Source organism: Phocoena sinus, chromosome 2 (genome assembly GCF_008692025.1).
Source record: "Phocoena sinus isolate mPhoSin1 chromosome 2, mPhoSin1.pri, whole genome shotgun sequence".
In the NCBI taxonomy this organism is placed as follows: domain Eukaryota; kingdom Metazoa; phylum Chordata; class Mammalia; order Artiodactyla; family Phocoenidae; genus Phocoena; species Phocoena sinus.
Window position 1 is genome coordinate 20,592,031 of NC_045764.1, and position 13,292 is coordinate 20,605,322.

General features: G+C 40.6%; 1 protein-coding gene across 1 annotated transcript in view; it reads left to right on the forward strand.

The window, feature by feature from the left end:
* Positions 1-13,292, forward strand: part of USP6NL (USP6 N-terminal like) — a 144,655-nt gene that overhangs the window by 116,040 nt on the left and 15,323 nt on the right. Inside the window, 7 exon segments of the mRNA XM_032623105.1 lie at positions 4,648-4,757; positions 6,901-6,949; positions 8,570-8,690; positions 11,834-11,888; positions 11,890-11,926; positions 12,584-12,649; positions 12,742-12,841. Of these exon segments, the coding sequence (XP_032478996.1) occupies positions 4,648-4,757; positions 6,901-6,949; positions 8,570-8,690; positions 11,834-11,888; positions 11,890-11,926; positions 12,584-12,649; positions 12,742-12,841 (538 nt within the window).

Sequence of the window (13,292 nt, forward strand, 5' to 3'; positions counted from 1 at the left end):
TTATTTTTGTGTATGGTATTAGGTAGTGTTCTAATTTCATTCTTTTATATGTAGCTATCCAGTTTTCCCAGCACCAGTTACTGAAGAGGCTGTCTTTTCTCCACTGTATGCTCTTGCCTCCTTTGTCGTAAATTAGGTGCCCATATGTGCGTAGGTTTATCTCTGGGCATTCTGTCCTGTACCATTGATCCATATTTCTGTTTTTGTGCCAGTACCATACTGTCTTGATTATGGTAGCTTTGTGGTATAGTTTGAAGTCAGGGAGCCTGATTCCTCCAACTCCGTTTTTCTTTCTCAAGATTGCTTTGTCTATTTGGGGTCTTTTATGTTTCCATACGAATTGTAAACTTTTTTGTTCTAATTCTGTGAAGACTGCCATTGATAGTTTGATAGAGATTGCATTGAATCTGTAGATTGCTTTGGGTAGTATAGTCATTTTCACAGTATTGATTCTTCCAATCCAAGACCATGGTATATTTCTCCATCTGTTTGTCATCTTTGATTTCTCTCATCAGTGTTTTATAGTTTTCTGAGTACAAGTCTTTCGCCTCCTTAGGCAGGTTTATTCCTAGGTGTTTTATTCTTTTTGTTGCAGTGGTAAATGGGAGTGTTTCTTTAATTTCTCTTTCTGGTTTTTCGCTGTTGGTGTGTAGGGATGCCAGAGATTTCTGTGCATTAATTTTGTATCCTGCAACCTTACCAGATTCATTGATTAGTTCTAGTAGTTTTCTGGTGGCATCTTTAGGATTTTCTGTGTATAGTATTATGTCATCAGCAAACAGTAACAGTTTTACTTCTTCTTTTCCAATTTTTATGCCTTTTATTTCTTTTTCTTCTCTGATTACTGTGTCCAGGACTTCTAAAACTATGTTGAATAAGAGTGGTGAGAGTGGACATCCTTGTCTTGTTTCTGATCTTAGTGGAAATGCTTTCAGTTTTTCACCATTGAGTATGATGCTTGCTGTGGGTTTGTCATTTATGGCCTTTATTATGTTGAGGTAGGTTCCCTCTATGCCCTTTTTCTGGAGAGTTTTTATCATAAATGGGTGTTGAATTTTGTCAAAAGCTTTTTCTGCATCTATTGAGATGATCACATGGTTTTTATTACTTAATTTGTTAATATGGTGTATCACCCTGATTGATTTGTATATACTGAAGAATCCTTGCAAAAAAAAAAAAAAAAAGAACAATAACAAAGTAAAAAAATAAAATTAGTCTAGGAAACTAACAGATATGTTAGAAGGAATATAAAAATAAAAGTATAGATAAATCAACAACCAGAAGGGAAAAGAAAAAAACAACAGAAGAGGGGGTTGGGAAGGCCTTGGCTGTGGAGGGCGGGGCCTAAGCAAGGGTGAGGTTTGGGCAGTGGGCGGGGCCAATGCTCAGGACCCACAGGGCTGGAAAAGGCTGTGAGGGGTGAGGCTTAGGCTCAAAGAACAGAAGGGGCCCAGGCGTGCCCCCCGCCCCTGGTCTCAGCTGGCAGGGGACCTCACCTGGGAGCCCAGCAGGCTCCCCGTGCCTGAGTGGGCGGGGCAATCGCCCTCTGCTCCTCTCCTGCTCCTCCCGGAGGGCCCCTCCCGCCTGCCTCTCCTGATCTCCCCGGCCTCCCTCCTATACCCCCAGCACCCACGCGGCCTGGAGGGGGCTTTGGAATGGGGGATACCGGCTTGGGAGCTCAGCAGGCTCCCCGGCCCGTGTGGGCCAGGCGATTGCCCTCCGCTTCTCTCCCCTCCCGCTCTTCCTGGAGAGTCCCTCCCGCCTGCCTCTCCTGATCTCCCCGGCCTCGGGGGCGCCGATCCTGTCTGGCCTCCACTTCTCCTCCCGACTCAGTCCCCCTACGTCCTACTGGTTCACTTTGGGGTTCCTCCCGTCTCCTTGGGTGTCAGCACCCCCACCAGCGGCCGGCAGGTGGCTTAGTGGGGAGGTGCTAACTCTGCGTCTTCCCACACCGCCATCTTCAGGAAAAGTTTTCTAGAGTAATTGACATTATAGATGTCTTTGGGTGTTTTTCTCCCTTTCAGCTAAATTTTATTTTAAAGCATATTTTATCATGTCTTGTCAAACATTTTCTTTCTGTGTTTTGATACCTCATCTTTTACCAGGGGGCCTGCAGAACAATAATTGAAACCTCTTTGCTTGCCGACTACCTTATTTTTTTTAAAAGATATTTAAAGAACAAATATGTAAAGATTATTATTTTTAAAGCTAAATTTTTGTAATGTCTCTTGGACCAACTTTTATCAGAAATAGCATACAATACTATTTTAGTGGTTGTACGGTTCTCTAGTGCAATAGTATAAATATCTTCCTTGGTCTTCAGAACTCTGAAGTGTTTTAAAACACTGTGGAAGTGCTCATGTTTTTAAAAGCTGCAGAAGCTGCCCTTCTCTGAGCTCCTACCTCAAGACACAAAACCCACATACTCACAAAACATTTAACATACAAACATATATTCCAGGAAGCCTTGTTTTTTCCACTTTTAGCTTAAGTCAGGAATTAACAGTTATATATATTTACTAGAATAGGTTTTAACAGAAATATATATTTCCAGTACATGGTAAATAGGTCAATATAACACATGTATATAGATGTTTAATTACAATTAAGTCTGGTTACGTATAACTTAATATAAATTTTAATCTCCCACCTGGTTAAACATACTCATTTTGTTCTTTTCCCCCTGAAATGCTGCTTAATTGACAGCAGAGAGGGTTTTTTAGAAAGACAAAAACTGCAAGGAATAAGAAAATGGGAGAAGAGATAACCCTTGCCAATGTTTGGAGACCAGAATTCAGACAAACATTTAGTAATTTTAGCAACCCTGAGAAAACCGGAGGAGGACCTGATTTATATCTCAGAATCCCCAGTGGGCTTCATAATTGCCAGCTCCAGGTACCTCTGGAAGTGGAAGTGAAACTAAAAACAGTAGAAGTGCTTGAAAGTCTGTTGCAGAAGCAGTTAGAGTCCCTGAGTTCCCCCACCTGCTCCCCACCCCTGCACGAGACGGGGGCAGGGTGTGGGTTACTGTTTGGAGAGGATGAAACAGAAGGCCGGTGGGCTGGAGTGGACACAGACCTGCGGAGGAAAGCACAGCGGGAGTGAATGTCCTGAATTTGGGGCAGCCCCGCCTTTCCCTCCGCTCGGCTCCCAGAACAAAACACCGGCATCCGGACGCTTGTCCTCCTGACAGGAACTCAGAAGAGTCTTCTCTAGGAATCTGACCAGCCCAAGAAAATACCCCCAAACTCCTGACTTCAAGGGAAGCCCAGTGAAACCAGCCAGATCACTCTACAGTGAAGACAGAGCTTGAAGCCCCACGTCTGCACGTAGCGCTTTCCATCAGCTTTCTCATGTCTTCTTTCAAATATGAGTGAGGAGAGGAGCTAGGAGATAACATGGAAAATAAGAACAAGTAGAAAAAGCAATTTGTGAGAAACAGGACTATACAGCAAGAAGAAAACGGAAGAGCTATTGCTGGTGTCTTCAGAGGGATAAAAAGAGATATTGTGTCCATAAAACAAGTATAGGATGCTATAAAGGGAACATTAGAGAACAATAGAGCTTATGAATATAAAAAATGATAATAGAAATGAAAAATTCTAGAGGAGGGTTTGAAAATAACAAGTGAAGAAATTTCCCAGAAAATAGATTGTGAAGTCAAAACTCAAATCAATGAGTTTTTCTGATTGAAAATATCCACCAAGTGCCCAAACCTGTGGCTAAAAGTAGATCCAAGCCAAGCACAGAAATTACAAGTTTCAAAACTTGAAGATAGAAGCTCCTATAAGCTTCTAGAGAGGAAAAAATAGATTTTATGTAAAGAAGAAAGAATTAGAATGGCAACACTGGAAGCTAGAAGACAGTGAAGGTGGTGCCTTTTGAGCAAAAATGTTTTCTGACTTAGAATTCTAAAATAGCCAAATAGCTAAGAAAGAAGATAGATTTATCAGACATTCAGAGTGTCACAAAATTTATCTCCCACATGCCCTTTCACAGGAGCTACTGGAGGACAAGCTCCTCCAGAACAAGGGAATAAACCAAGATGTGAGATGTAGGAGACAAGGGACCCAAGCAAAGGAAGGCCTAGCAGATGGTGAAGGGAGACCCCCGAGACCCCCGCTGAGTAGCGGGTCCAAAAGCTCTGGAAGCCAGGTCTGCAGGGAGGGTGCCTGTTCTGTTAGAATAGCACCAGGAGAGGTTGATGCAACTTAAGGTGAGTTTGGATTGAATTAGTGACACATATGTAGAAAATGAAGCAAATCAAGAAACAAGGCAATGATAAGCCCCAAGGAAAACAAGAACATTGTGCTAGAAAGAAGAAAGGGAGCATAGTGAACTGCATGGCTCAGCTGTGAAGAGTCTTAGGAACACAAACTCCAAAACGCTCTCCATCCAAAATGAAAGTCTAACTGTACTGGCAGGATGGGAGGGAGAGGAGGGGGTGGGAGGAGGGAGAGGAGGGGGTGTGGATGGAGAGAAACCTTTCATTGCGCACCTTTTCATATTGTTTTCATTTTTGAACCATGGAAATGGCTTTCCTAAGTCAAAAGTTTTTTAAAGAGAATGATTTTACCATTTGTCATAGGCTTTTTGACAACCGATTTCCATAAAAATGTGCTTTCTTCCCCTCTTTTTCCTCTTCAGAAATTAAAACACAGAGCACGGGGTTGTTCACCTGATATCAGACAAATAGACCTTGATGTCAACCGCACATTTAGGGACCATATCATGTTTAGAGACAGATATGGGGTGAAGTAAGTAAAGTTTAGTATTATGAACTATGAATAGCATGTACAAATAGTCTTTATCAATTTGAAATGTCAATGTTTGGAATGTCTTGTATAGATGATAATTTTGATTCCAATTCTAAGGGCTTAAATTTTGGTGGATCATTTGTTCCATATTGTGTACAATTCAGGAGCTAATTTAACTTAAAATTTTAACCTTTGACATAGTAGGTGCTATAAAATTGCTATAAATCATTTTATGATCTGGGAATTCTTAAATATATGTAGATACTTTTATTAAAAGTATTATCAAAGAAATGAGAGATTGTGTTACTTTTTGAGAGCCGTGTCAGCAATAAATATATTCTTAGATCCTTGACTCCATGCAAAGGTGAAACTAAAAAAATGGGAAATACGCAAATGAAATGACTGTGACAGTTTAGGAATGAAAGGTACAGTTTTGCTGACCTCCTATCAGTTAAGGTTCAACCAGAGAAAAAGAAACCAGTAAGAGATGTAAACTAAGGGATTTATCGTGGGGAATTGGCTTACACAGTTGCAGGGACTGACTAGGCAAGTTCAAGATCTGTAGGGCGGGCCGTCAGGAAGGGCAGCTGGAGCTCTCGGGTGGGCGCGAGTGAAGCCACGGTCCACAGGAGGAGTCCCTCCTTTCAGGGAAGCCTCGGATCTGCTCTTCCAGCCTTTTGACTGCTTGACCCAGGGCTTCCCAGATTATCTAGGGCACTCTCCCCTACTTCAAGTCAATTGACTGTGTACTTTAATGACAGTTACAAAGCACCTACATTAGGGTTTGAATAACTGGGGGTTGTAGCCCGGCCAAGTGGACACATAAAGCTAACCATCACAGTCCACCCTTGTCAACCTAATTTCCGCATAAAGACGATAAAGGCATGCTTTGCCTGACATGGTACAGCTATTCTACTTACGACTGAAAATATGCTAACCCCCTCCGCAGGAAAAGATGCAGCGCCCTTGGGCAGTGTTTACTCTTTTTGCATTGATATGTGTAACCTAAATTCTGTGATGTAAAGTCAACTATTATTAAACATCTTATGTTAGATGATAAGGAAAAGAGAAGGAAGAAGACACATTAAAATATATACATAAACATTGATATCAAAATAAGGAAATGCTCAAAACAGATACAGTCAGCAGTTCTGCGACTGGGCATGTGGTCACTGCTGGTTGGTTACTTACCTTCCCTCTACCCACCCCATATTCCCTTTCCCCTCAGCAAGTGCCTCGGCTGGCTGTGGTTCTTTGCCTGGTGGGGGGACCTAAACCTTTATTCCTGAAGAGTCTGGACCATTAGCAGTCCTGCCTGAATTTGCTTGTGGAGGTTATCCGTTGACTTTAATCACAGGGTTTGGTTATACTCAGAGGCACCTTAAGTGTCTTCTGTGTTCTAGACATGCTCCTGCTTACGTCCACTGTGTCCTAGCACCCCCTTCCCCTTAGTGGTCGGGATCAGTCCCTCCAGCCGGTACAGTCACCTCCTTCTTTGCCTGTTGTTTCGGAGGCATGAGGAGCCCAGAGTGGCCGGGTGGCCGTCTCGGCTTCCAGTTCAGGGGAATCATTGTGTCTCCTGGTGGGGACATTCCTCTCTTTGGAGCCAGGACCTCTAGAGCAGCAGAGCCAAGCATGTTGTTAGTGGACCCGAGAGGTAACGGTGTGTGGAGCCACTCCCGTTCCCACCCCTGGATCCTGGGAGAGGCAGCGCTGGTGCTGGAGGCTGATTTCGGGTGTATACCGCATCCTGGGGGACATGCCCCCCGCCCCCCGCAAGGTACTTCTCGGAGCTGGCAGTGTGAGTGAGTCTTCAGAAGGCCGGTCTGCAGCTCCGTCCAGCCGGCTCCTTCTATGGGGATGATTCTATAGTGAGAGTAGTTCAGTGAAAGAGGGGAACAAATTGAAGAAACTGTGAAGCCCTTCGTGCTTTTTGCTATAAATCCTTTCTGTCAAATTTAGCCTCAAGTTTAGACTGTATTGTTTAAATTTGAGCTCGGGGATCATTTCCTTATTATAGTAGTAGTTTTATCTGGATTATCTGTTTATCTTCAGTCAAACTGTTGTTTATTTTTTAAGTTTATAATTTTAAAAATATGTGAAAAAAAACTAAATTGTGTTCAATGTAAATTTCTTTTTCTAGGCAGCAATCCCTGTTCCACGTTCTTGCTGCATATTCTATCTACAATACAGTAAGTTGGAGCACGCCTGCCCACAGCTTTTTGAGTTGTGCTCTGAACACCTGGAGGAGATCTTTGGGCCTCCCTCCTGACAAGGCCCTTTTGGCCTGCATTGCTTCATCTCAGGACTGGATGGTCTCCAGGTCTCTGTGGATCTTCCTGAGGCTCCCGTGGCCCCCCTGGCGTCTTAGAGCAGAGCTGGTTGGGAAGTAGAAAAACCACAGTATGACAGCGAAGCTCACTTTCCCCCTCTTTCTCCAGACTGTTTTGTTACGTTTTGTGTTGTTGTTTGTCTTGTTTTTATTTTAAGCAGGTAGGACTGGAATGAGCAGGCTAGGAGGACAGGAAGTGGTAGCTAGGTTAATTTCTGCCTGATTCCTGGTGACTCCTCATTGCCCCGGGAGGTTGCCTTTCAGGATCACATTCCATTTATTCAGTGAGGTCCAGGTGGGAGACCATATGTACCTACTTGCTGTCTCCTGGAGTGGGCCAAAACTAAGCTTTTAGGTATTAGAACATGTTATTCTTAAGGCATTGATTACTCTGGGGGGAGAAAGATTTGGGGGGAAAGATCAACTAGTGTCGAAACCAGCGTAGATGCCAAATAAATGCTTGTTGACTAGATTCCAGGAAGGACACCTTGAACCTTGGGGTATATCATTTCTGTTACAGTCAAAACCTTTAAGTTACAAGGGACAGAAATTCACTCAAACAAGGGCAAGTTAAAAAGGGATTGATTAAAGGGACTTCTCACAGAAATGAAGCTCAGGGGGGTTGGAGCTGGAGAGTAAGAAGCCTCCAGTGAGAAGAGCTTCCCTTTCTCTCTCTTCCACTCTGTGGCCATGTGGTAACTCTGATTGTCTCTGGGAACTGTTCATTCCACTGGTTCTCTCTCCAGATTGCTTTCTTTGTCTGCTTATCTGTTTTTCCAAGGCTAGTGTTGCACCCATGGACTCACCATGACCATTCTGTTCAAGTACATACCACCATCGGATTGCAGTCTCTGTGGCTTTGTTCAGTTTTCTTAGAGAAATTAGTAAATCAGTCTTGCAGCCAGTTAATGGTTCCCTGGGGCCAGGTGTCCTCTGCTCCATCAGCTTTGGTTCACATGGCACAGACATGAATCTCTAAGGCCATGTCATAAGCAGGGATTATGGGGAGAGTGGGCAGTTCTCAGGGAAGGAGCATAGGCTGGATAGGTACCCCGCAATGTGTCTGTATAAGGGTCCGGAAGTGTAGAGGAGAAAAGACAGCAAATTTGGGAGCTATATGAGGAGAGAAATTTGCCAGCATCTGAGCAAAGAAGAGGATGGTTGAGCTGAGAATCACACACAAAACAGAAAAATAAACAGCCTCTGCAGAAGGTGTAATGGTACTTACTGAACAGGGCTCAGGGAAATCCGCATAGGTTAGACTTGCCTGTACTTCCTCGTGTATTCTCCGATTCCAGGTGCATTCTTTGATAGTATGTGGCTCAGTGCTGTTGAGATTGTAATATCTCTCTATAGAATTGCCATTAAATAATGTGTTTAGGCCTTTTCTGATTATTTTCTACATCAGTTTTTTATATGTGCATGTACATGTAATTCGATCTGAAAACCCCCAGTTTCTCTGCTCTCGTTTTCTCTTTAGGAAGTTGGATACTGTCAGGGGATGAGCCAGATCACAGCCTTACTCCTCATGTATATGAATGAAGAAGACGCCTTCTGGGCCCTGGTCAAACTGTTCTCGGGCCCCAAACATGCCATGCATGGTAAGAAAACCCCATAGCTGATCATCAGCAACAAACAAGGGAGGGAGAAAAAGGCAAATTCAAACAAAGTCAGACTTTGGAAGATGATCGGTAGGGTTAAGTACAAAAAAATGTTTAGGGGCTTCTTTAATTCATTAGTGTTTGTTACTAGTTTCTCATTTAATTCTTCTCTATTTCTAAACTTTTCTGTTCACGTTTATATTCCTTCGTGTTTACTACAAAGTATACTGTTGACATTTTAAAACTCTTTCCTTACTTGGCCCAGTCAGGAGAAACTAATTTAGGTTTAGAAGAATTTAGGAAAAACTGAATTATTGAGAGCTTTTGTTCAGAACTTTTGGACAGTGAGATGTCATTCAGTGAGATGTCTCCTATTGACTGGATGTTGTGATGTCTGCTTCTTTGTCAAAGAGTATTAATTGAGAAATGACACTTAGGTGTTTAAAGGAAAGGTACACCGTAATTGAGTAGTTTTGTATTTCATGTGTGTGTTTCAGTTGTTTCAGCCGTAAAATTGACTCCGTTTTACAGTAAAAAGGCTGATAACATATTCTGGCCACTTTATTATTTAATATTTCAAAACTTACATAATTTTTTGGTTTTCAAGTTAGAAGGAGGTTTTTAATAACGTTTTCGTTATATTTGCCAAGCATATGCAGTAAACTTTACTTGCGAGAGTTTGGATTGCAGCTTCTCTTGGAAATAAAAGTGGCATTTGTCCGTATAATGCAAAATTATTTTCCCAGTGCCACTGCGTGTGACAATACCAAATTAAAAACAATTTTAACACTAATCACTCTGAGAATGGACCATCTTAGTTCTGTTTGTGAATGTTAAAGCTTTATGTGGTAGGAAACCTGCCACATATTAAAGTAGTATTTAAAATTTTCAAAAGTATGACCTTCCATAGACCATAGTTTATTAAATCTCACATTCTTACCATGTGGTTATGGTGGGGGCATTGTGTGTGTCTGTGTGTGTGTGTGTGTGTGTGTGTGTGTGTGTCTGTCTGTTTCTCCCTCAGTGTTCCCTGTGAATCTTTTAAAAAATAAATACTATCTGCATGATAACTGTTTCTGGTCACTTTGCATCCCATAAAGAGACTCCAGTAGTAAGACACATTATATTGAGCTGCCATCCAATAAACGGTATCATTTCAAAAGACACCTTGAAGAAGAATAACTCTTCTTTATCAGTCTTCATTTTGCTTTACCCTGAGATGGTGTTGCTGATATATCTTGAAGTACAGTGGAATGTTACGGTTTAAGTAGTATGTAATTATGTGGAATACCGCCCAATTTTAGAAAATTCATTCTTTTAAACAAACCTGATAGCTTTGCTTTCAGTAATTATTGTCACCAGTCTAATCTATAAAGCAGTATTAATTTTACTATCCTAACATTTACATTACCAAAGCAGTTTAGGTCATTATTATGGGTAAGTTTGTACTTAGAGATATTTGTTTCAAGGTCTGCCTGTGAAATTATATAACTGAAGGTTACCTCAGTTCTTTGCATTTCCTATATGAAAGTGGTATCACTTACAAATGTGTAGAATAAAGTGAGGGCTGAAGAAAATGAGATTTAAAATATCAAGTCTGGGACACCACTGAAAAGTGAAGCAGAGCTGGGTATCTTAGCACCCTTGGGCACTTGTGTATTACTGAAGGGATTGCCTTTTTCAAAATCAGACTTTTTATTGAAATTCTTCCAACTCCCATTCCTATCAAATTGACCATGAAAGTGGCACAGAAAGAGAGACATGGATTTTTTATGGACTCACTTCACTGGACAGTGTTACGAAGGGAGGAAGTTGCTGTCTGGGAAGTTCTACACGCGCCTTAGAAAGCGGAGAATTAGCTAAGAAGTAGCCCTTCCCTGAAGATTATAAAGCTGTGTTTCCCAGCAGTGTGTTCTTTGGGTTCTTGGAGGGACGTAGTTTCACTTTTTGGAAGCAGGTGTGCTGTGCGGAAAAATGGACTCCAAGAGCCAGTAAGGCTGGGAGATGAGCTAAACGAAGAAAACCAGGTTTCTTTAGTCCATAAAGCAACTTAGAAACATTCAGAAGTTCCTATGCCTCATGAACATAGGCAAGAAGGGTATATATAACACACAGTATTTCTCCTGGATTCTTTTAAAAACAGAACATTTAGTAACATCTTTCGAAGTTAAGTAGAACCCAGGTTGGAAAACACTAATGTGGATAAATGATAAATTCACTGTGTATGCATCCTTTTTAACAGATTATATAGAATATCTGAAAGGAAATTTTTGAATGAAAATAGATGTAAAGTTCCATGACTTAAATACACAAAATGAATACTAACTTCCCATTTACAGTTACTTCCTAGAAATCTTATAGATTATATTGTATAATCAGTTGGGATAGAATATATTAACATCGATCATATAGTGCCTGTATGTTTTAGCTGATGTTAAGTATCACTTATAGAAAGAATTAAAAAGTGATAATAGGGCTTCCCTGGTGGTGCAGTGGTTGAGAGTCTGCCTGCCGTTGCAGGGGACGCGGGTTCGTGCCCCGCTCCGGGAAGATCCCATATGCCGCGGAGCAGCTGGGCCCGTGAGCCATGGCCGCTGAGCTTGTGCTCTGCACAAGTGAGAGGCCCACGTACCGCAAAAAAAAAAAAAAAAAAAAAAAAAAAAAAAAAAGTGATAATAACCTTGGCATGGTATTGGAGTAAGCCTGAAAAGGGTAATAAAATGTTTGTTATGTAATGTATTAATGGTAAAACAAAGTAAGTAATCAAGATTAGAATAACTTATAAAAATGTGTACATATAAGACATGACCCAGTACTTCAAGAGAACAGATAATTTTGATAAATGGCCCCAGTTTCCATTTTTTCTTAGTTTCCCTTTTAATTCAGAAATATTCTGTCCTCTTTTATACTTTTACAAGGATATAGAAGATCCTTAGCAAACACATACTAGACTGTAAGTTTCATTAACCAATGCTTATACACAATTGTTTCCTTGGAGGGGAGGAAAAATATTTGGGTGATTACTGGATTCATTGTTCTTGTTGTTGTTGACAGTTAAAAGATGAAAGAAGTATGTTGCACTTTAAAATAGAGATTTCTGTTGGTGTTGTTTATGAAGTATTGTTTTTATGTTTATATTCTAGGATTTTTTGTCCATGGTTTTCCCAAACTCTTGAGGTTTCAAGAACATCATGAAAAATACTGAATAAATTTTGTCCAAGCTTAAGCAGCACTTGGTAGGTAGATGTGACATTGACTTACACCCACCTACACCAAGAATAAAGCTAGAAGACTTGAGTGCAGCCATTGGTCCCAATTACCCTATTGATTTATAGTCTTGTCCATGTCATTTACTGAGCAGTTGTAATTCCCAGTTTTTCAAAGGACGTTAGATTTGTGAAATTGAGTACGGATGAACTATCACAGCACTAACTCATAGAATCAAACTTTGAAGCTGATATATACGAACAATATAGTTTTTAAGGATGTGTGACTTCTCAGTGATTTGGGAGGTTTTTTAATCACACTAAAATATTTTAGGAGTCATACAAACTCATCCTCAGTGAACCATATACATGCTGTCCTGTAAAACACAGTAATTTAGTAAAGCAAGGATACGTCCCTTTAGAATATATTAAAGAGAAGCAAAGTGTTGTATTACAGTCCTATCTTATGAAGGATTTATTCTCAGGGTGATTTTCAAAAGTAAAATTGAGGGAGAAGAGGGAGTCAGGAGAGAAGAAGTGGAACTACTCCAGCACGAAAGAGATTTGTAATGAATGGTTTTGTTTAGCTGTGACAGCTACCTCCAAAAACCTGCCTAACTTTTAGTATTATATTGTCATATTTTGTGTGCTGCAATCCAGAAGTTGTGAAGTCTTTGTTTTTTCCAGGATTCTCAAGAAATCTACACAAGTTTTTACACAATGAAATGGTTTTTTCAATGTTTCCTTGATCGGGTGAGTATTTATTTACAAAGCCCAATCATAAAATTACAAATTCCAGCCAAGGGCAAACTGTTAATCTTATTTCTGTTTTGTTTTAATTGTAGACTCCCTTTACACTAAACCTCAGAATATGGGACATCTATATCTTTGAAGGAGAACGAATTCTTACTGCTATGTCTTACACAATCTTAAAATTACACAGAAGTAAGAAAATGTTTTAATTATAAAGATTTCACAAAAACCTAGCCTTGTTTTAACTTTGATTTCTCATTACCCACCCAAATTCAAATTCCTTTTCTTTCAGTAATGAGTTTAAAAAATTCTTGGGAATCAGTGAAATTATCTTCAGTTGGCACTTTACTTTCATTGGTTCTTCCTCATGACCAGAAGCTTACTACATTGGAAAACGTCTTTGATTTTTTTCTCTATGTCATTTTCATCTTCACACTTCAGTAGAATGCAGTGTATATGTTTCACTAATAATAATATTCCTGTTAGTTATTTGTTTCCAGGGGGGATCCCTTATTTCTTTTCATTGGTCTGAATCTCAGGTTTGTAGTAGGAAAAGGGAGAGACTAAAGAAGCCAGGCCCCTTAGCTAAAAGGGCTAGTGAGGACGTTTTCCTTTACTGTGTCCTTCACCCAGGAAAAAAGCA